The 21,871-nt window shown below is 34.0% G+C and overlaps 4 protein-coding genes and 2 pseudogenes across 5 annotated transcripts; 1 reads left to right on the forward strand and 5 right to left on the reverse strand.

Annotated features, from left to right (window-relative positions):
• Nucleotides 1–4,156: 4,156 nt before the first annotated feature.
• On the reverse strand, nucleotides 4,157–6,429 carry LOC11441999 (putative protein FAR1-RELATED SEQUENCE 10). 2 transcript variants are annotated; one of them, XM_039830905.1, is made up of 3 exons: nucleotides 6,015–6,429; nucleotides 5,798–5,868; nucleotides 4,157–5,686 (listed from the first exon to the last, which is right to left on the reverse strand). In XM_039830905.1, exons 2-3 carry the CDS (start codon nucleotides 5,849–5,851, stop codon nucleotides 5,105–5,107), a joined length of 636 nt encoding a protein of 211 aa, XP_039686839.1. In that variant the 5' UTR covers nucleotides 5,852–5,868; nucleotides 6,015–6,429; the 3' UTR covers nucleotides 4,157–5,104. The 2 variants fall into 2 exon arrangements, with proteins under 2 accessions (XP_039686839.1, XP_003597711.1); XM_003597663.4 differs by having other exon boundaries at nucleotides 5,960–6,428.
• Nucleotides 6,430–9,003: 2,574 nt separating this feature from the next.
• LOC112419465 (heat shock cognate 70 kDa protein-like) lies at nucleotides 9,004–11,090 on the reverse strand (annotated as a pseudogene).
• Nucleotides 11,091–11,557: 467 nt separating this feature from the next.
• Nucleotides 11,558–12,527, reverse strand: LOC120578419 (uncharacterized). The gene is made up of 2 exons (XM_039831138.1): nucleotides 11,759–12,527; nucleotides 11,558–11,616 (listed from the first exon to the last, which is right to left on the reverse strand). Exons 1-2 carry the CDS (start codon nucleotides 12,525–12,527, stop codon nucleotides 11,558–11,560), a joined length of 828 nt encoding a protein of 275 aa, XP_039687072.1.
• A 910-nt stretch (nucleotides 12,528–13,437) lies between these two features.
• LOC11431444 (uncharacterized) lies at nucleotides 13,438–17,686 on the forward strand. Its single transcript, XM_003597665.4, has 4 exons — nucleotides 13,438–13,944; nucleotides 15,036–15,480; nucleotides 15,587–15,702; nucleotides 17,083–17,686. The coding sequence occupies exons 1-4, from the start codon at nucleotides 13,524–13,526 to the stop codon at nucleotides 17,496–17,498; spliced, it is 1,398 nt and encodes a 465-aa protein (XP_003597713.1). The 5' UTR covers nucleotides 13,438–13,523; the 3' UTR covers nucleotides 17,499–17,686.
• Nucleotides 17,687–17,984: 298 nt separating this feature from the next.
• LOC112419566 (uncharacterized) lies at nucleotides 17,985–18,089 on the reverse strand (annotated as a pseudogene).
• Nucleotides 18,090–18,884: 795 nt separating this feature from the next.
• LOC11432380 (auxin-responsive protein IAA27) lies at nucleotides 18,885–21,668 on the reverse strand. The gene is made up of 5 exons (XM_003597667.4): nucleotides 20,986–21,668; nucleotides 20,306–20,535; nucleotides 19,902–20,043; nucleotides 19,524–19,585; nucleotides 18,885–19,225 (listed from the first exon to the last, which is right to left on the reverse strand). Exons 1-5 carry the CDS (start codon nucleotides 21,492–21,494, stop codon nucleotides 19,188–19,190), a joined length of 981 nt encoding a protein of 326 aa, XP_003597715.1. The 5' UTR covers nucleotides 21,495–21,668; the 3' UTR covers nucleotides 18,885–19,187.
• Nucleotides 21,669–21,871: the final 203 nt, after the last annotated feature.

Here is a 21,871-nt window from a genome sequence, read left to right on the forward strand (position 1 = left end):
ATAAACTAACTTAGTTGATAAGGCTTGATTGTTGTTGTAACGATGGAATATGAATTATATGAAGAGGTACATAAGCTTATATAATTAATGAAAACTAGGTGGTGACCCGTGGTTCGCACGTGATAGTTCGTCCGACTTCAATCGGTTAGTAAAAAAAATTAAAATAATTAAATTGATTTTTATTTTTATCTCGTGGCTAAATCAAGCAATTAACTAAAATAAAATATAATCTTTCATAGATAAAATAAAATCAATCACATGTAGGAAAAATACATAAAGTGACAAAAAAATATTTATGTTACAAATATTAAGAGTAATAAATTGAAAAGTAGTGAAACTATAATATTAATAAAATTGATGCATTGTATTTTAAGTTAAAAGTTAAGATGAAGTAATTAATTAGATTGTTAGTCTAGAAATATTTATATTATCTTTATAAATAAAATAAAAAGTAACATGTTACTATTGATTTCTCATCTAAGATAAATGAAAAAAATATAATATGTATATGTATAGTAACATTTTTGAAAGAGTATAGTAACATGTTACTATTTAAATATTAATTTGCATATTTGTAAATGATTTCTGTAATTCGACATATATCTAATTAACATGTAATAATAATAAAAATTATCATTGAAGAATTATATATTTAGAGGAACTAAAAACTCAAAAGAGGAAAAAAATAATAATTAATAGTCGAACTGAAAAGCCAACGGTAGAAGAGATTTATTTTATATAAGTATGTATAAAACATACCACAGCACCGTTGGATTTTATTTTTTTTTATCTAGTGGTCTAGTGGCTAGAGTTCGCACATTATAATTGTGAAGAAGTGGGATGTCCGGGGTTTGAACTTCGGCCCCTGCATATAATATGCAATATCCCTGCCAACTAGGGTTGGAAATAGGCCAGACCATGTCAGACTTTGATAGGCCTGAGCCTGGCCTACGAAAAATTTTGCAGGCCTGAGTCTGGCTTATGGCCTTTCATAGGCCTATTTAAAAGTCTGGCCTGGCCTGAAAGCCTATTTACAGGCCTACTTACTATTAAAGTCACTAAACATTTCATTTTATCTACTTTTAAATAGGCTTAATAGACCTCAAAGCCTATTTCAGTGTAAGACTTGTCTATCACTACTACAAGGCCTTAAAAGCCTATTTCACTATAAAGCTTTAAAGCCTATTTAAAAAGTCCACTATGAAGCCTAACATGCATAAACAGGTCGGCCTATTAGGCTTCATAGGTTTTTTTGATAGCCTAAGCCTGACCTATATACTTAAATAGGCTTTTTAAAAAGCCTAAACCTAGCCTTTTTAATAAACAGGTCAGGTCAGACCAGACTTAAACAGGCCAGATCATAGGCCCCTGTAAGCTGGCCTGACATATTCCCAACCCTACTGCCAACTGAGTTAAGCTCACGGGGTACACCGTTAGATTTACAATGCATTAATTAAACATTTATCTAAACGAATCTCATAGTTCTTTATTTATAGCTCCACTTTTATGTTATTATACTTGTCGATGTGGGATGGGGCGTTTATTTTTTTTGGTTACATGATGGGGCGTTTAGTTATACACTTTAGAGACAAGATTTTCTCTTATATATAGGAGAAGAAGCACTAGTAAAGATCAAAGAAGCATTTTCAATTTTCTCTCTTCCCTCACCTGTAGATTTTGGAGATTGTTGCCTCTTGCTTGGGTGAAGCTTCTTCTTAGTTTGATTAGTTGGAATAGAAAAGATGTTTGTGTTTGGATCAATTGTCATAGATATACAAGGTTTTATATTAATCCCTTTTTTGTGTTTTTATTAATTATTTCATATTCTTCAACTTTAGGATAACACATTTATATCCATTGCATCACAATATTGCAAAATTTATTGTATGATTGATGTTATTTGTTTGTTGTTAATTTGGAACTAGATTTTGACTCACGTGTTGTGCGAGCGAAAATATTTTTTTTATTGATTAGATTTAGATGTGATATACCATAATATTAGTTTAATAAGTTTTTTCTATCAAAAAAAATTTAATAAGGAAAATGCTAACGATTATCTTTGGTGCGTTCTTTAAACACTTTAAATTAATGTTATGTTTTTAAGAAAAGTCGTGTATTTAATGCTTTGGAAATTATAATAATTGATTTTTTGAAAGAATAATTGTTCTTAGGATCTTAAAGAGTATCTTGGAGACACTTGTTAGCGATGTCCTAATAATGATGTAATTTGGCTTTGAGGATAAGCTTTGCTTGCTTTATCAAACAACTTGACAATGGAAGATTTTTCTTAAAGTGACGTATGAAATGAGACATTAGAAGAGTCATGTAAGAGTGACCAATGTTCCACAAATCAAGTATTAATTCGTCGAGTTTACGTTTATAGGTACCAAAATTGTGTCAATTTGGAGGTAAATTTGATTAAACTCGGAATGTTTGTCTCGGTCAAACTCGGGTAAACTCGGAATGTAAGTCTAATGTTTTTTATTTTTTTATTTTTTATGGTTTTATTAACAACTTTAGAAACTTGTGAAACTTGCCTTTTTGGATGGTTAAGACTTAAGAGACTTATGACTTTGCAAGTTTATTTTGTATTTTGATGTTTAGTTGAACAAAATGCTTTATTATGGTGGTTAAAAACCTTTATAATTTAGTCATATTTTACACTATTGGACTATTTACAACATTATATTAGTTCATATGTCATGTAAATAATAAATTTTATTTAATTTTAATTTTAATTTTAATTTTAGGTAAACTCGTACGAGTTCTCGAGTCGAGTTTACCTAAGCAAAATAAATTGAGGTAAACTCTCGAGTTATAAAACCTTAAGAGTGACAAATCAAATATTGAGGTTTTTTTTGGTTTACAAATGACAGCTTATATACAAAATTGGGGTTATTTGAATTTTGTTCTTAAATTATGATAACCGGTTTTTGATAACCAAATTTGATAATAGTAGCAGGTGTCTTATAACCAAATCAGAAAATACAATAAGTTGATTATACTCTATTCTAAACATACTTTATAACAGAAGACAAGAGATGGTTTTTACTTAATTGTAACGGACATTAGCAAAGAGAAAAGAAGGAATTTGCTAGAGAATTGCTGTTTACACATATGAGAAGGCTGAGAAACATATGCAAAAGACGAAAATATCCTTCGGTAGTTAACTGCCAAAGAAAAAGGGAAACCGGCTGCAGTTAACTACCGAGGAAAACCTCGGCAGTTAACTACCGAAGAGTGCTGAATCAATCCCACTCCCACTTAACCTTGCTCCATTTCACCCAAATCTCAGACCTACAGTTTCTTGAATTTTCCAAACTTCATGCGACAACATCAATTCTTTTGATATTTATATTTGATTCAAATGAATCAAAGATTTGGGTCTTGTGTTATGAGTAATCCAACGAAAAGCCATGGCATGAATTAAAGTATTGGTTGATTTTTATTATCTTTCAGATTTAAATGTTTCCTGCTTGGGTTTAACATCCTTCTCATTCTTTGATTCAATTCATCGCATGGAACAGACCAAACCTAAACTAACATATTTCTTTCTATCATCTTTTTTTTATCTAATTTAATTAAATTTGTGTGCAATTGATGAAGTAAAGCCCACAAAATCATTTAATCTTGACTCTCTTCTACATGTGAATGAAACAATATTCTTCGTATAAAAGGAACAAACAGCTTCTGTCGAACAACATGAGTCCAGGAATTTCGGCACTTAAGTGCCGATGGATTATACTGAATTTATTTCCTCGGCAGTTAACTGCCGCCGGTTTACTAAAAACTTCGGCAGTTAACTGCCGAAGGGCATTTGATTAATTTACTCGTGTGGCACAGCCAAACCAAATGTGGGAACAGCAATTCTCAATTTGCTATTGTAGTCAATCGAAATGAGAATTATAAAATAAGGAATAGATAGCACCATAGATTCTAACATGTGACAACTCGGATTTTATTTGACGTGGCAATCAAAGCACCAACGAAAAACTAATTTGAGATTTAAGGTGCCCCTAATATAGACCCCAAAAAAAGGTCCACCAATGAACCTCCTTATATGACCTGCTACAACCGATCATCATAATTAAAAAAAAAAAAAAGAATTAATCAATTTTAATTATAAAAAAAAAAGCTAGATTGAATCCATACTTTTCATCTCTCTTCTCAGAAAATTCCTTTCCCTCTTTGTAATTTCTTTTCATTCATTCTTCTCCTCTATTTTTCATCAATTGCCAATTTTCTTTCCCGATTTCCATGGCGGAAGTTGAATACCAATGCTTTGTTGGTGGACTTGCCTGGGCCACCGACAACGAAGCTCTTGAGAAAGCGTTTTTTTTTTCCTTTGTGAAATCGTCGAATCGAAGGTCCGTTTATTGCTAAGATCGGAAATCTGACACGAATTGGATTTGGATTTTCGTGATCTCGTTCTGTTCTGTGTTCATATTTTTCATCTCTCTTCTCAGAAAGTTCTTCTCAGAAAGTTCCCTTTCTTCTTCTGTAATTTCTTTTCCTCCATTTTTCTCCTCTATTTTTCATCAATTGTCAATTCTGAATCTTAAGCTTCTCAAACAAAAATTCTAAATCTTCAAAACTTAAACCCCAAATCCATAATTGTTAATCGATTGCAGTTTCCTTTCTTGCTTCATAGCTGTTAATCGATTCCAATTTTGCTGTTGTGGATTCCTAGTTGTTTTATTATCAAACTATTCATTCTAATTCCTTGGATTCTTATGATTCTTTCTTCTTTTTAGGTTAATTTCATGTTTACTGGTTGATGTCAGCATTTGGATTTGTTAGTATTCAAATACTTCAAATTAGTGTTAACTGAGGTGTTTATTTGTGTCAGAAGAATAGATGAACTAAACTAAATTGAATTGATGCTTCTGGAAAGAGAAATGGTTGAATAAATTGGTTACTTGTATTTTTATAAAATGCTGCTTGTTTTTTCTCCTTCTGAGTAAATAGGTAAATCACTCTTACATTCCCATTATGTAATTCTTCAAGTAAGGTCCCTTTATTTTCCAAAAAAAAAAAAGGTATTTATTTGTGGAATTAGGCGTGTCGTGTTGTTTTAAGTTGTCTAGTCAAAGACTTGAAATATTCAACCGTTCAATGTTTGGTTAATCACACTTCTTGTTAGTTCTTTAAATTTGGTATAATTCCAGAGTCTGTGTTTTATTTTTGTTTCGGGTGTGACTGTTGATGGCATAAGGTTGTTTGTTTGTAAGAAAAATCTTTGAATTGCAATAAAATCATCATCGACAAGGCTATGATTGTGGTCATTGTTAAAATCCCATACATACCAACATCGACTACCAGAATCAATGTGCACACTACATTTGGCATCACATCCGCACCTAGTGTCAGCTCTTGCCTCACGCTTACGGATTTTATTGTTCTCAAGCTTTTTTTCTCTGAAACCTTGTCTGTAGCAAACAAATATTTGTTGTATAATCTCGTTGTTTTTGTTTCTCCTTACTTTTCTTCTACGAGCAGAAAAACCATTCATTCGAGCATACCAATTGTAAAATGCATAAGCCACTGCAATATTTGGAAAATGAAACTTCATAACATCACTTGCATTTAATTTTTTAAAATCAATTTTTCCTATATCTTCCATTCCTTGAATAGCAAATCCAAATCCAACTTTCATATCACTTTCTATATCTCCAAACTCCATAAACTGATGCAAACAAAATATATACATACACTATATTACAAAGGGCTCTACAAATTCTAAATGCCATAAATTAGCCAAAAATAGAATATAAAATTACAAAGAAAGGCATGATACCTGTGAGGTATTTTCACTGCTACTCATAATCTGTTCATTGTTACTGTTAGCCATCACAACAAATTAAAAGTCTGCATTCAAAAAATTTCACAACATCTTATCAGAACAAAGTTACCAAAATGAAAGATATTATACATTCAAATGAAATAGGCAGACACTTACGTATATAAAACTCCAATTTTGATAAAAACCCCTTTGTGGATTTGCGCTTACTCACTGCCACAGATCTGTTGAGTTCATATTATCCCTCACCAAGACAAGCCAATCACGATCTTGATATGAAACGATCTTGATATGAAAAGGAAAAAGGAATAAGCAGTTTGATTAAAAGAAGGAAGAAGTTTCACTTGAATCCAAGGAGTGAGATGGTGAGAAAGTTTCAACGTGATGTGGAAAGAAAACTGGAAAAAAGGTTCCAGTATTCTCTTCAAAAATAACAACACATTGATGGGCAAAACTGTAAATTACTTAATTAATAATATTGTTTTTATATTTTTTTAAAAAGAAATATTGTTTTTATATAAACTTAAGGAAATACAAATGACCTGCAACAGCAGGTAATTTTAGAGGGTCCATGATTGGTCCATCAAAAAAAGGGTCCATATTAGAGGCCACCCTGATTTAATAGATAAATAAAGAATAATAATATATGTACAACTATTTGGTGACAACTTTTGTTCTTTTTCTCTCTTCTTATTGATCAAAAACAATGGAGAGAGAAAAATGAAGAAAGAAAGTAAGAAGATAACGTAAGTATGAGAGAGAAAGTTGTTCAAAAGTTGTCATAAAATAGTTGTACAAATATCATTACTCATAAATAAAATAGATAGATAGATAATAACTAACCAACTAATTAACGATAACTAACTTTTATATCGAGTAAAAATAAAGCAGATTATACATTTTAAAAAAAATATATTGTAGAGAAGCTCTTATTCAACAAATTATTACAATTAGAAGATTATGATTATGATTATGATGGAGCAAGATAATAGAAGAATCTATTGCCTTGTATTTTCTGATTGCACTTGTAAGCTACCATTTTGTTGTTCAGCAATGCAAGAATCTCTCCTCTTTAGAAACCGATAAAATCCATAACATAGCAAACGCAAAACGCAAAGAATTGCTATAGTGATCAAAGTTGATAGAAGATAGCCTACAATGGAATTGGAACGTTTGCATCCAAACAGAGCCCCAAGACACGCCATGGGAATAGGAGGGTAAGCATGATTTAGAGCTAGACTAGGTTTATATATGTTTCTCACATACTTTTCATTTTATAATACATATGTATAGGAATTAATAAAAAAAAATATACCCCACAAAAATAAGTGGCATCATATTTAATGTCTCATTTTGATGTTTAAACATTATTTCATTAAAAATATATATATGCTCTTCCTTAGTGTATTCTTGCCTTCAATTAGGTAGGATTGTTCTTGTCCTTGTTTGTCAAATAAGGAATAACTTACAGCTCTATATGCCTTTTAAGGTCATAGAACCTTTCCAATATTGTCCATTTAAATAAAATATACAAGTTTATAAGATATATTATATGAAAAAAGTCAAATAAATGTGTGATCGTACTCTTGAATAGTGCATAACAACAACGAAAAGAACATGTATTCAATACGTAGGCTTCTATTAGAAGCAATGCTTCTTTTGTAAACCACTAATTTTTTTTATGAAGATGCTTTTTTCTTTTCCTTTTTCTAAAGATGCCAAGAAGCAAACAACAGGGTGCCTTTCCTACATTTAAAAAAAGATCTTCCATCACGGTACAGGTTATCAAAATATTGATCAAGTTAGTTCCTCCATTAATTTTATCATTTAAGTGTGATGATATGTGTAACATTAAATGACATGGTGACATACAAGTCGTAGTCAATGTAGACACTGCCTATTCTATAGTCCGTAACACATAAAGTGATTTGGGAGAGGAACATAGAGATCGGAAGTCATGAGTTCAACTCTCGCCTCTAACAATAATAACAACTAAGTTGATACGAGTGCCTAATTTGAGCGACCAAATTGATTCTTTTACAAGACTTTGGTTTGGGTTGAGTCGTCGACAACTTGAAGCAGACACAACAACTATAATATACAATCAACATGTACACTCCAGATAATTTTTTGCAAATATAGAATGATACATGGAGTGGCTTTAGAATGACTTCATTGATTAAAAGGCACCATCTTACAATGCCAATTATGGATGTTGCGAATTCGATGAAAAATCACACCAATAACTAACTTGATGTGTGGAGCAATAGATAATCAGGCAACCAAAATTAAAGTGTATGGAACAATTATAATCATAAGCCAAAAGTAGAAAACAACAGCGAGAGAAAAGAAGAGAGAACACAAAAGAATTTGTTGACCTAGTTCGGTCCAAATTGACCTAGTTTGGGGGAGAGAGCAGCCCTCCGTTCCACTATATGATGAGTAACGTTACAAAAGAGATATCAATGGGTTACAAGAATAAGTCTCCCGCCTAATTCTACCCAAAGTCCCAGCCTCTTCCCGTAACCAAGAGACTCAATCCTAATATTGTTTCCCAAGGTGAATCAACCCTCAAAACCTAGTGAGACAAACTCTATACAAACCCTAGTTTTGTTGTTGCCTTTCTAAACCATTGTTTCACCCCCCTCTATCTCCCAGTTTACTCTGATACAAGGTCTATTTTTATAGTAAAAGTATTGCTTAAAATTTGGAACAAATCTGCACCCAAAATACGTTTATGTTATTTGCTGCCAGCGCACCATCGTGCCACGATTTTTTCAGTGCCTTGCCTCAAAACTGAAACCTCCAATCGTGCCATGTTGCCCAGCCATCGTGCCATGATTCTGCAGAAACCTGATTTTAAGTTAACTTTCACAATGGAGATTACAAGTATTTACACACCTATTACAGAATTGCTGAATATAGTATTATAAGTTCAATTCAAAAAGTTAGATCAACTTATAAAAATGTATTATTCCAATCAATTTATAAAGCCAGCATATAAATATATAAACATTTTAGAAGGCTTTTATCAAAAAGGTGGAGATAATCTTGAAGAAGACTCAACGGGAAGCCTTTCAGGAGAGAATGGCTTCATAAATAATAATGAAAAAAACTACAAAAACAAATGAAACGAAAAAAGAAGCATCTAAGTCATGGTTTCAACGACAAGAATTTGAAAAACCAAATGAGATAACAAAAAACTAGACGGATTTTCCTTTAATGCGTTGGAATATACTCTCAAGCTCCTTAAGATGATTCTCGAGAACATCCGTTTTACTCTCCTGATTAGTGTCAAGCAAATTTGTGGCCTTTGTAATTGCATTATTGATCTTGTCATTTTCTTGCTGGCTAATCTTTAGAGCATTCCTCATGCATACGTTACATTGACGTTCTTACGGAATTTTTCATCTTCAATGCGGTAAATTTCAGCTTCTCTAATCATGTTTTTAATTTCTTGAGATGACAATCTTCCTTTGTCCTTGGTAATTGTAATCTCATTCCTATTACCAGTGGATTTTTCTTTAGCAGAAACGGTTAAGATGCCATTTACATCGATGGCAAAGCATACATCTAAAGGGTGACCACGAGGAGCAACAGAGAGGCTAGAAAGATTAAAAGAACCAATCAGATTGTTGTCACTTACTCATGCTCTCTCACACTCATAAACCTCAATTAGGACTTCGGATTCGTTATCTTCACATGTTTCATACACTCTTGTCTTCTTGACAGGTACAGAAGTATTCCTAGGAATCACCACACTCATGACACCTCCCTTGTTTAAGATACCAAGTGACAAAGGGGTAACATCTCGCAGCACCAATTTTGGAACATTCTTAATGCCTTTACTCAAAATAGCAGCCTGGACAGCTGCACCATAAGCAACAGCCTCATCAGGGTTTATGCTTTCGCATGATTCCTTCCCCTTGAAAAACTCCTGCAACAGCTGTTTTACTTTTGGAATTCTAGAGGAGCCGCCAACAAGGACAACATCGTGGATAGCACTCTTGTCCAACTTGGCATCAATAAGACAACTCTTAACAGTTTTCAAACACTCGTTGAAAAGATCCATATTTATTTCATCAAATTTGGCACGAGTGATTGATGAAAAGAAGTCAATACCACGGAATAAAGAATCTACCTCAATAGTGCTGAACGAAGCAAAAGACAGTGTCCTTTTTCCTCTCTCGCATGCCGTTCTCAACCTTCTTATGGCTCTTGAGTTTCCAATAATATCCACATTGTTCTTCTTCTCAAATTCTTCTGCAAAGTAGTTCACCATTCTATCATCAAAGTCCTCTCCTCCAAGGTGAGTGTTTCCAGCAGTGGCTTTAACACGGAAGACCTTGTCCTTAATTGTAAGTATAGACACATCAAAAGTACCACCACCAAGGTCAAAGATGAAAATATTTCGTTCTCCAACACAATTAATTCTCTTGTTAAGGCCGTATGCTAGAGCAGCAGCTGTTGGTTCATTGATTACTCGTAAAACATTAAGGCCGACAATGACACCAACATCTATGGTGGCTTTTCGCTGAGAATCATTGAAGTAAGCAGGCACGGTAACAACTGCATTCTTTACGGGGGGACATTAAAAATTTCTCTGCAACCTCTCGCATCTTTGTGAGGATCATAGACGATATTTCCTCAGGACAAAAACGCTTCTCTTGACCCTTGTATTTTACAATAATCATTGGTTTGTCATCCACCCCAATGACCCTGAATGGCCACAACATGATATCATTTTGAACAACAGAATCACTAAACTTCCTACCGATTAACCTCTTAGCATCTGGAAAAAAAAAACATAAATAATTATTTCGCATCATACATTTTGTTCAGCTAATTAAAATAGATAGCAATCGTCTCATCGTAAAGTAACCATGGTTTCAAATAAAGGTTGCTGATTGCAAACTGGACATGGATTATGACGACATCATACTTTTGATGCCGTCTTAATCACAATGTATCCCATATTGAAACTGCAACAATTGCAACAATTTTGAAAACTGCGGCACAACTGCAACTGCTGTTTAAAAGGATGATGATAATATTAAATGCATAAAGAGAGAAGAAATTTACCAAAGACAGTGTTTTCGGGGTCGGAGGTAGCTTGACCCTTAGCAGCATCACCAATCAACCTTTGGTCCTTAGTGAAAGAAACAAAAGAAGGTGTAGTTCTGTTTCCTTGGTCATTGTGGATAATCTCTACTCTTCTGTTTTCATCAAGCCACACAGCAATACAAGAATACGTTGTTCCAAGGTCTATTCCCACAACACTTTTTGTCATCATATTTTAATTTAACAAAAATAAATTGAAAGGAAAGGAAAAAATAAACTCAAAGTAAAAAGATTAAGAAGAATTTTGAAGGCATACATCTATACTATATACAATCTCTCCTTTCCACCTGACTTTATCTTATGATGTTCAATACAAGTAATAAATAGATAAAAATAAATTTAAATATTAAAAAATATAACAAAAACGACATGAATATACACACACACATAGGGGAATGCTAATGCACACCCATTCAAAAAATAGAAGGTGTGCATTAGCAATGTACACCTTTTGTATTTGGATCAAAAACCCACACTTCTCTTTTAAAAAGCCACTAAAGTGAATAGGTGTTATGGTAATTTTCTTTTTTTGTCCTTTTCCCGGCCATTAATGAATATCTTTTTTCTCTCTTTACAATTAATTTTTTGGTTCACCATGACTGCCTCATAAAACAATTTTTTTTTTTTTTGAACAAGCTAAAATAGAATTATATACGAATAGGGTAGTTCCCAACGCAAAAGGTGTGCCTTAGAGACTACCACAAAAACCAAGAGTTACAACGGTTACAAACAAAAAACAACAGAAAAACATTAGCCAATACCCAAACAAACAAGAGGGTTTGACCACCACTGCTGAGTCCCAAAAACAAATGTAGCTTTTTTTAGCTTTCAACCAACCTAGAGACAACAGCTTAATCTTATCTAGTAAACAAGGGATGGGGGTAACAACATGATTAAACATCCGGTTATTACGTTCATTCCAAACAACCCAGGCACAAAGAAGCCATATAAGTTGCATAAAAGAACGTCTAGCAGCACCACCACCTATCAAATGAGTGAACTGTAAAAAATGATATGAAATATTATCTGTGTCCACCCCAAAGCAACCGATCCAGTCACGCACCAAATGCCACAAAGAACCAAAAGTATCACACAATAAAAATAGATGTCGAGCCGATTCAGGATGACCACAATCAGCAACACGCGAAGACATGTCAGGCGACAACACCCGTCTAGCAATCAAATTTGTCCTTGTTGGTAAACGATCACGGATGAGCCTCCACGCAAAAACGGAAACCTTTAAGGGAACCTGTTTGTGCCACACCAAATCCAAATCATAGTCGGCGACCGGAGGAACCTGAGAGATTAACAAACTATATGCACCTCGAACTGTGTATCCACCAGATGGGTCCGGAAGCCACACCCAGCTATCTGAAACATTAGGATTCAAGGAAACATCAAGAAGTAAAGCCCTACACTCATCTAGCAACTCCTCCTCCCACTGCCATAACCTACGTCTCCACCTCCACACCTCCCCCCACCTCTCCGAATCAATAGAGAGCAAGTCGGCCACGAACATAGACTTATTCTCTGTTAACTCAAACAACCGCCTAAACCGCACACAAAGAGGAGACTCCCCTATCCACCTATCAGACCTAAACCGCATAAAACAATTTCTTTATCCACAGTCTTCTTATTTACATCAAAAACACCATCATCTTATAATAATACCACCAATTTGAATATGAAATTGTTAACTTTGAGTGTATGGCAATGGAAAATTTTAGAGACCAGAGGTGAACAAATTTCATTAGCCAAAATGCCTTTGTTGAATCGGGAACAAAAGCAAAGTAAAATCATGCTTTAAAAAGACATCTTCGTGCATCTTTTTCGTTTTATTCCAATTGAAGAAAAAGAAGGGGATTTACATTATAATCATTTGAATTTGACGTTCCTTGCAATGGTAGGGAATTAGATCATAATAACCATTTAATTTTTTTGTTCTACTACTCCTGTATGATTTGAGCATTGACGATAAAAAGAAAATTGAGTAAAGAAATTTTTTGCAGCCATGAGAGATAACAGAAGATTGGATGAAAGGGTTGATTCATTAATTGCATGGAGAGAGAAAAAAAATAAAATTACCATAACACCCATTCACTTTAGTGGCTTTTAAAAAGAGAAGTGTGGATTTTTGGTCCAAATACAAAAGATGTACATTGCTAATGCACACCTTCTATTTTTTGAATGGATGTGCATAAGCATTCCCCATATAGGATAATTTCCTCCAAATTAATTATGAATATTCTTTAAGTTGAGATTTAGATATCTAATAATTGCGGCTTATACAGGGGACAAATAAATACATAAGGGAATCACATTAATTAATTTTCTCTAATTATATAGGAAGAAGGAGTAAATATCCTCTCCATTTATAACTTTTTTATTTATTATAATTTGAAGAGAAATAGACAAAAAAAATAAAAATAAAAAGTGGTGGATCCTATCTCTCTTCAAATTGAAACAATTAGAAAAAATTATAAATGAGGAGGATGTTAATCCAAGGAAGAAGATGATGAAGGAACAAATCACATGTCTTTCACTAAATTTTTCATTTTTTTAATAAGAAGAAAGTAAAAGAAGAATAATAAAATAAAATCGAATGTCGTCATCATCATCATCACCAAAACTATCTATCACATTCACCGGAACACGCCACACACACTCTCCGAAGCAAACCACCGCCATGTTAGAGCGGACACTCTCCTCCCGCCGCGGCAACTCTCACGGCGACTCCGACGACGACGACCTAATCAACGCCGACGATTCCAAAACCAAAAAACAACACATTCTCTTTCGCATCACCAACAGAGCTTCAACCTTTCTTTCTCAAACTCGTCACTATGTTCCGTGTCTCACCATCGCATTTCTTCTTCTCTTCGCTTTCTCTTTCTTCTTCTTTTTCACATCTCGTAGCTTCGTTTGTATCTCCTCTAACGCGTTCTTCAAACCTGCTTCACGCGCCGCGTTTTTTGATTTGGATGGACTTGATTCGGATTTTGGTGCTCTTGGTGTGCCCTGCTGTAAGTCTCTTTGCGCTGATCTGATCCAATTCATGCTAAATTCGCATTTTTTAGAATCATGATTTTTAGGTTTTTCTTTTAGATAAGAGAAAAAAAAAATGCAATTTGGTAGCTTAGGAGTTGGTAATTTCTTGTGCGTGGAAGATCAAAATGAAATGCTTCTAGATTAGAATGTTAAATAATAAAAAAATGATTTTTTTCTTTTCTTTAAATACTCAATTTATTGTTATTGATTTTCAGGATGTTGATCCTGAATTGAATCGAATTTTATTTCTTTTTGTGTAATTGGTTGATTTTGAATTGTGAGTTTTGCTTTATTCCATGTTCATTTTGATGCTGATGAATAGCATTAGGAATGTGTAAGTTAAGTTAAGTTAGATTTAGTAACACAAACATTGAATTGATCCAATCCATAAGTCCTAGCTCAATTGGCAAATATCGAAGTTGTTAGGCTGGATTGTGTGTTTCTTGTGGAATTTACCACTCCGTCTACAGTCCCAAATAAAAAAAACAATGAATTAGTTGAAGTCGTAAGGGATTTGGGCCCCTTAAGCAAGTGGCATGAGTCCGTTCCCCAACTCTTGCATATGGAAAAAATTCAGTTGGGCGGGAAGAACCCACCTTGTGTGCGTCACAAGTTCCCCGATTGAGATTAGTTACTGTGTAACAGCCGTCGAAACTTCATACCTATAACACGGCAACAAAAAAAAGTTACATTTAGCAACTAATCAAAGAGGGAAATTTGATGTATTATTGTTAACATAACAGAAATTATCTAGTGTTTTGTGGCAAAACTAGTATTTATTTAACACTTTTGGGTATATTTATTGTTAGATCAAGCTTTTTAGTCGAGAGTAAAATGTTGATTTTAGTGGCATTTCTTATTCCTTCTTAATCACATTCCTTATAAATGGAGTTTGAAGTTGTATTTCTTGACTGTGGAGAATTTGTGAGAATGATTTGATAATGTGTGTGGTGCTGGATTTACAATTTCATTTTCTGTTGTTTCACACTATTGGATTATTATTTTGAAATTGTCAAGTGACACTGTTTGTTGTTGCTGGATACTTATAATTTTATTGTTGGTAAAGGCAGATCGAAACATGGTAAAACTGTAGAATGGACATCGAAAGATCTGCTTAAGGGGCTGGAAGAGTTTGTTCCTATATACGAAACACGGCCAATCAAAAACAATATGTATGGAATGGGTTTGGACCACAGCTTTGGACTTTGGTTTATTGCCCGGTGGCTTAAACCGGATCTGATGATTGAGAGTGGCGCTTTCAAAGGACATTCAACTTGGGTTTTGCGGCAAGCTATGCCAGACACACGGATTGTTTCTCTTTCACCTAGGCATCCAGAAAAGTATCTAAAAAAGGGACCTGCATATGTTGATGGTAATTGTACATATTATGCTGGAAAGGACTTTGTGGATTTTGGAAGTGTTGATTGGTCAAAAGTGATGAGGGAACATGGGATTAAGGACCTTAGTCGGGTTCTTATATTTTTTGATGACCATCAAAATGAATTGAAAAGGTGAATTACAAGATCTTCCAGATGTATGATTCAATAGTTGGGTACTTATGAATGAAATTGCTACTGATTATTATAATTGTTATTTTGTATGTGTCATAATGAGCAGAATCGAACAAGCTCTGAAAGCTGGGTTCCGGCATCTTGTTTTTGAGGATAACTATGACACTGGTACTGGTGACCACTATTCATTGAGGCAGATATGTGATCAATTTTACATACGAGGTGTGTAAACTCACTTTGGTATTGAATTGTCCTATTTTATTGAATTTTCTTTCTGTTTCTGTGAGAAATGCATACAAATAATATGCATAGTATAATTGACGAAAAATGAATGAAAATCCAACATATAAATCCAGAAAGTTTATGAAAAACACCACTACTAGATCATAAGGAAACAAACATAAGTCTATATAGTAACTTGAAAGGTTCAAACCCAAGAAATGACTGCAAAAATACATTTTTGTTACAAGGAAACCACCGTTTATTAGAGTCTTGCTATTTATATGATTGGCAAAACTTTTGAGGCTTAGACACTGCCACATTTAGGTCATAGCAGTCGATCCCGGATAGCAGCGCGTAGCATCCGACCCCAAAAGTGGGATAGCGGGATAGCGTATAGCGTGAAGACTGCTGTTGAATAATACTATAAAGTATAAACAAACACATATTTATTTAATATAAAATTAAATATAAAACTCAAATCTCATGAAACATTCATAAATCAAAACACTCAAACATCCACGGAACATTAGATTCAAATCCGAATACCAACAAATGTCAAAGAAATAATTAAGTTTATGAAAGCTTTCAAGTCTCAATCAAAACATTAAATCCAAAAGAAAAAAGAACATATGAAATAAAAAGAGAACAAAGAACTAGAGGAAGATAGCTGGGACATGAACAGTGGAAGACAATGGAAGCGGCACAATCGGCGGCTGCAACGGCGATGGCAATCGGTTTGCAGATTGTGCGAGGGTTGTACATCAGTTTACAGATCGTGTTTCCTGTGTTTTGTGGCGGATAAGAGAGAGAGTTGGGAAAATGTTAGGGTTTATACGAAATGCCATAAATACCCCTAAAATGGTTTTAAAATTAGGGTCAACTTGCGATTTTTCCTGTTAAAATCCAATAGCGGATCAGAATCCGCTACCGTTACCCACTATAGCAGCTATAGCGGCCGCTATCTTGTACCGCACCGCTTTGACACCCACTGTAGCGACAACTATGGTTTAAGTGCGTCTGCATTTCATTCATTTTCTGGTTTTGTATTTGCATACATTTTCGCAGATTATATTTATGCATATCAGTGTAGGGAAATTATGCATAAACAAATGAATGTGGAATTGTACGTATGAGTTCTGCTCTAGCCAATGTCAAAAGGAATTTACGTAATACTAGAAAAAAATTCTTAATTGTGGTTTTGGTCGCAAAAATATAGGCAATGTTGGCATGAAGTCCAGCATCCATTTGTTGGTCAATGTTTGTATGGGTTCCATTCTGTTGATAATCTTCATATTGGTGGAGTTACTTAAATTTTAAAATATTATTCTAATAGCATTGGAGTAGGAATTTGACTTTTGTTTTGTTCTTTGTTGATGTAAGGTGGGGGACACAGTTGCTTTAAAGACAGTGATGAAGCTAGGATCAGGTCCAAAAGGAAGAAATTCTGGGAGAAAGCAGTTGATACTGAAGAACTGTGTGGGCCGGGGGAAGCATGGTGGGGAGTTAGAGGGTACATGCGTGACAACTTTAATCACAGTAATAAGCCAATATCTTACGCACAACATTTCCAGAATAGCCGGTATGTTGAATCTATTCTTGATGTGTACTGGGAACTCCCACCGGTTGCTGGGCCTTCCCTCACTCATCAAACCAGATATGATCCTGCTCGTGCTCCCAATCCTATTGTTGAAGATGGGCGATATGGTTTGTTCCAGCGGCTTGGTTTGGGTAAACTTGACAATTCTGTATTTAATGGATACACTCAAATGGTTTATTTACAGATATCTGAACAATAATTTACAGTTGCTTAGACAAGGGTATGTTGTAGTTGAAGGAAGTTTTGTAACTGTATTATTTACAAATATTTGCTTCAGCCTGATTTGGCTTAAGATATAGTTTTATTTTTCTTGCTCTTTTCCTTTTTCAAATTCTTTACTCATTGTTCAATTCTGTTCTGTCTAAATGTTGTTTAGTTGCTTTTTAATGTATTGTGGCTAACTTGATTGCCAATATGCTGTTATATATTATGTGTGTCACACTTTGATCACTAATTTTTCATCTCAGAAGTTCATTCATATGAAACTAAAGCAGTTGCAAAATGGACAACTACTCCTTTATCAGCAAAATGTGTGTCACACTTCGATCACTAATTTTTCATCGTGTTTCATCTCAGAAGTTGTCCAAAGTTGAATTCCTTCCAAAATGGACAACTTCAAACTTTTCAAGAGTAATGTCACCGACTGTTAAACATGTTGGTTTCTTCTATAAATTTGTTCCACGTGTAAACATCTATCTGTTTTCATTTTAGATCCATGAACAACTATATCATAGCACACGGTATTCTTTAGTAAAAGGCGAAAGAATAGTTCACTTTGTGCTCATCATATGGTTCCGTAGTTCAAAACATAGTAAGCTCATTTTTTTCAACAGCAAGCAGTTTGCTCAGCCAATGTGGGCTCTGTTCAGAAAACATGGGCACCCTCCCACAGGTGACACAGTTCTCGTTCTCTTCTTGTGTCAGCCTGTGATGTGTCTCCACTATGAAGAAGAGAAGAAACGATGCATCAAAGGTTTGCTTTCTTGGAAAGAGATAAATATACCTGGTTTACCAAGTACTATTAATTTGCATATATACACCAATAATGTTATCTAATTCTTCTTCATGAACCCTGGGAAGATAGAACTTTCTTTCAAGTTTGATTATTCAAAACATGAACAAAAAAAAAGTGGCGCAGGATTTTGCTTATCAGAACTGGTTCTGTTTTTTATGGTCATGAATATATATTTCTAGTGTAGATGTCATTTGCCATACCATGCTTTGTGACATCCTTGCATAAGGACACAGCCAAAACTAGCTACTAAAAAATGTTGATTTTGTCTGTACTTATTTACTAATTTACTAATTGATATGAAAAATTGTCTTAAGTTTAGAATCCCATGCTGTTAATGTGATGATACTTCTCTAGCAGAAGTGAAGTACAGATTGACATGTTGATTAACATGTTCAAGAGCTTTGCACCATTAGTGCAGCTTAAATAATTAATGACATAAGGAGGCGCAAGGTAGGAAATCGGTTTGATATGGAATCCATTTCAAATATACACAAGAGTCGAATGATATTTTCGATACCGGGCAGCTTCCCGTCTTCAATGTGAAAAAATCTTTTTGAAACCGCGTATCCGAACTACATAAATTGTTCAAAATCATATATTGAAAGCATAACAAGCCATTCTTTTATACAGACACAAACTTCAAAGGTGCACAAAACAGATATGCAAACAAAATATGTGTATATATTCTCTGGACATGTCTCCAGATAAATTCTACTAACTAAAAACTTGTCAGACTATTAATTCACAAAAACTGAGAAACTGAGTTACATATATTTTTGATTTGGGGCATAACCATAAACTCAAACTTCCTTGTAAACCTTTATATATGCATATCAGTGAATTCTCCTCTTTGGTCCAACGAGTTTTTCTGGACTAGTTTTGGCTCCTAGATTTTTCCATTGCTCTTGGAGCTGCAAACAAGATAATTCAGAACATACTTATCAGCAATCTTTCTCTCCAATATAAAACCAGTAATCCATATCAAAGATTACAAGATATATACAATTGAATAATTTTATCGCGAGCATAATACTTAGCCAAATAAAACCTCGACATATGTTAAGATGACAGTTAAAAAAGAAAACAAAACTCGGGCTGAAATCATCTTAATATATCTTGAAATTATGATTGGAAGTGCCTAATGGAGAGTTTAATGCAATAATTTGTTAACAACTTCCTTAGAAGAACCTAGAGTGTAAACTTTCATACCTAGCCCAATTGCATCAGAGCCTTTCATGATCCGTAGTCTCCTACACGAGTCAGCGAACATCCTGCATCAATCAACAATTTCAGTAAGCCGATTTAACCACTGGACTATCATGATTTAACATAAGCTTCAATATGAAAGTTTTTGGGAGAGCATATAGAAAAAACTTATGACATGTCTGTAAGCTGTTTTAAGCTTATTTTCATAAGCTTTTCATGATAGCTTATGAGAACAACTTATAGCGTATATAAAAATATTTAGACTTATTTTCTCTTTTGATATAGATAGAACTTATACATAAGCGATTACATGATAAGTGCTTATGCTATAAGTGCTTAATTAAGCTGTTTATCTAAACAGCGAATTAAAAAATAACTTACCCCCAAGGAACGTCGCCTACAAGCATCCAATCTCCATCTTTATCTTCATATGTAAGAACATACTCAGATCCATGAAGAAGATCCCTCAAAGAGCTCTCACTTAGTCCATCTTTCCCAGGAAGTCCAGGCGAATTGCATTGACCTGATTTTAGGAATAGGAATATATTAGATCACAAAATCGTTATCGATAAACACCTATATGATAAACACTTAATTAACTGTGTAACCAAACAGGGTCTAGATAAGGTATGATAAACACTTAATTAACACTTACATGAGAAAGTCAAGCTAGGAAACTTGTTCCTAAAACACATGTAAATAATTTTACAGCAAGTAAAAAAAGTTGTGTAAAAAATCAAAATAAAGAGCTAAGGGAAGTAATATGATGAAGGTAAAGTTAGTACCAATGGTAAAGCAGGTGAACATCTTCTCAAGAGCTGAAGAAAGTTCCATATAGTTGTTGTAGGTCTTGAGATCAACCTTTCTGAGATAAGGAGCACCATCCATACTCACTTTTACATAGAGACAGTCAAATTCTGGTTTTCCCTCAGCTTCATCATTGTTCTTTGTCAAATTTGACGCCATCGTGTTCTTTCGAAACGATCGAATTGGTGGCCATCCCACAACCTGTGCCCTATTACAGAAGTTTGATACAATGAAGAACACATAAGTTTAACAACTTTGAAGATGAGACCTTTTCTGAAAACAACCCAAAAATTCATAAGCCACTATTTTTGAATTATATATAGAAAAATTCAATTTTTGCATAAGAAAATATATCTAACTAAAACTCACCCCAAAAAGAAAAAAATCATGTCTATTGAAGGGTTGAATCACAGAACATAAAGCCATTAAAAAAAAACAGTAACATGTCTAGTTTTTTATGAGTTACAATATCTTTCACCTTTGTCTAATCTAGCCAACCAAAACATGACATGATCTATATCAAACTTGTTTATCAACATGTTCCATGATTTAGTTGATTATGCAATGAACAAAAGATTACTCAAAAAAACTAAACAGAACAGAACTAAGCAATTGTAAAATCTAAAAACAATAAGAAGGATGATGTAAATAAACATACTTTGCAGCAGGAGCATTAGCATGCTCATTTGTTCCAGAAACCTGTTTATTCTTTTCATGTACAGATTGATGAAGAACCTCTTTGATGTTTTTTGTTGCATTTGTATTAATCTTTTGAATATTAGTTTGAGTCTCTAAACCAGCAAGAGGTTTTCCAACATTCCCTCCTCTTGGCGAGAACAAACTACCTCCTTCAGATCCATCATTCATAGAGAAACTCCATTTCTTAGAAGACTCATCAATAGCATCAGAGAAACCTCTTTTAGCTCCAACACTAGCTACAAGGTTCTTCAAAGGAGAACAAACATTAATGCTCTTCAAATCTTTGTTGGCAAAGAAAGAGACTCCACCACCAGCACCAGCAGCAGAAACTGATTTTCTATCAGGAGATTCACAACCAGGTAAGCCTAGTCTGAGCTCAGTTTCCTTGAAGTTGAGAGATGAAGATGTTTTGTCCATTGAAGGATTATTTGCTAAACCTATGTAATCATGTTCTAATGGTGTAGACATGAAAATGGCTAGGTGAAAATATATCAAATATTGAACACAAGTTTAAATTATTATTACTTATGATGATAGTTATAGAAAACTTAGAATGAAGAGACGAGAGTATGAAGGTGATGTTATATTATTGATATGTATGTACTATGTAGCATAGGAGAGGAGTTGGCTGGTTTTGTTAATGTTCAAAACAACCTTCTTGGGACTTTCTGTACCAAACTTTTTACTCTTTCTTTTTTCCAAGAATTTATTTATTTTGTTTATTTACATGGGAAATGCTAACCGGTGCCCCGAGACACTGGTTAAGGATATGAATAAGGAAATTATATAGTAGTTAATGCATTGAAATTGTGTAATTAATTTATAATAAAGTCAAAAACAATTTC

The sequence above is a fragment of the Medicago truncatula genome, chromosome 2 (genome assembly GCF_003473485.1).
Source record: "Medicago truncatula cultivar Jemalong A17 chromosome 2, MtrunA17r5.0-ANR, whole genome shotgun sequence".
In the NCBI taxonomy this organism is placed as follows: Eukaryota; Viridiplantae; Streptophyta; class Magnoliopsida; order Fabales; family Fabaceae; genus Medicago; species Medicago truncatula.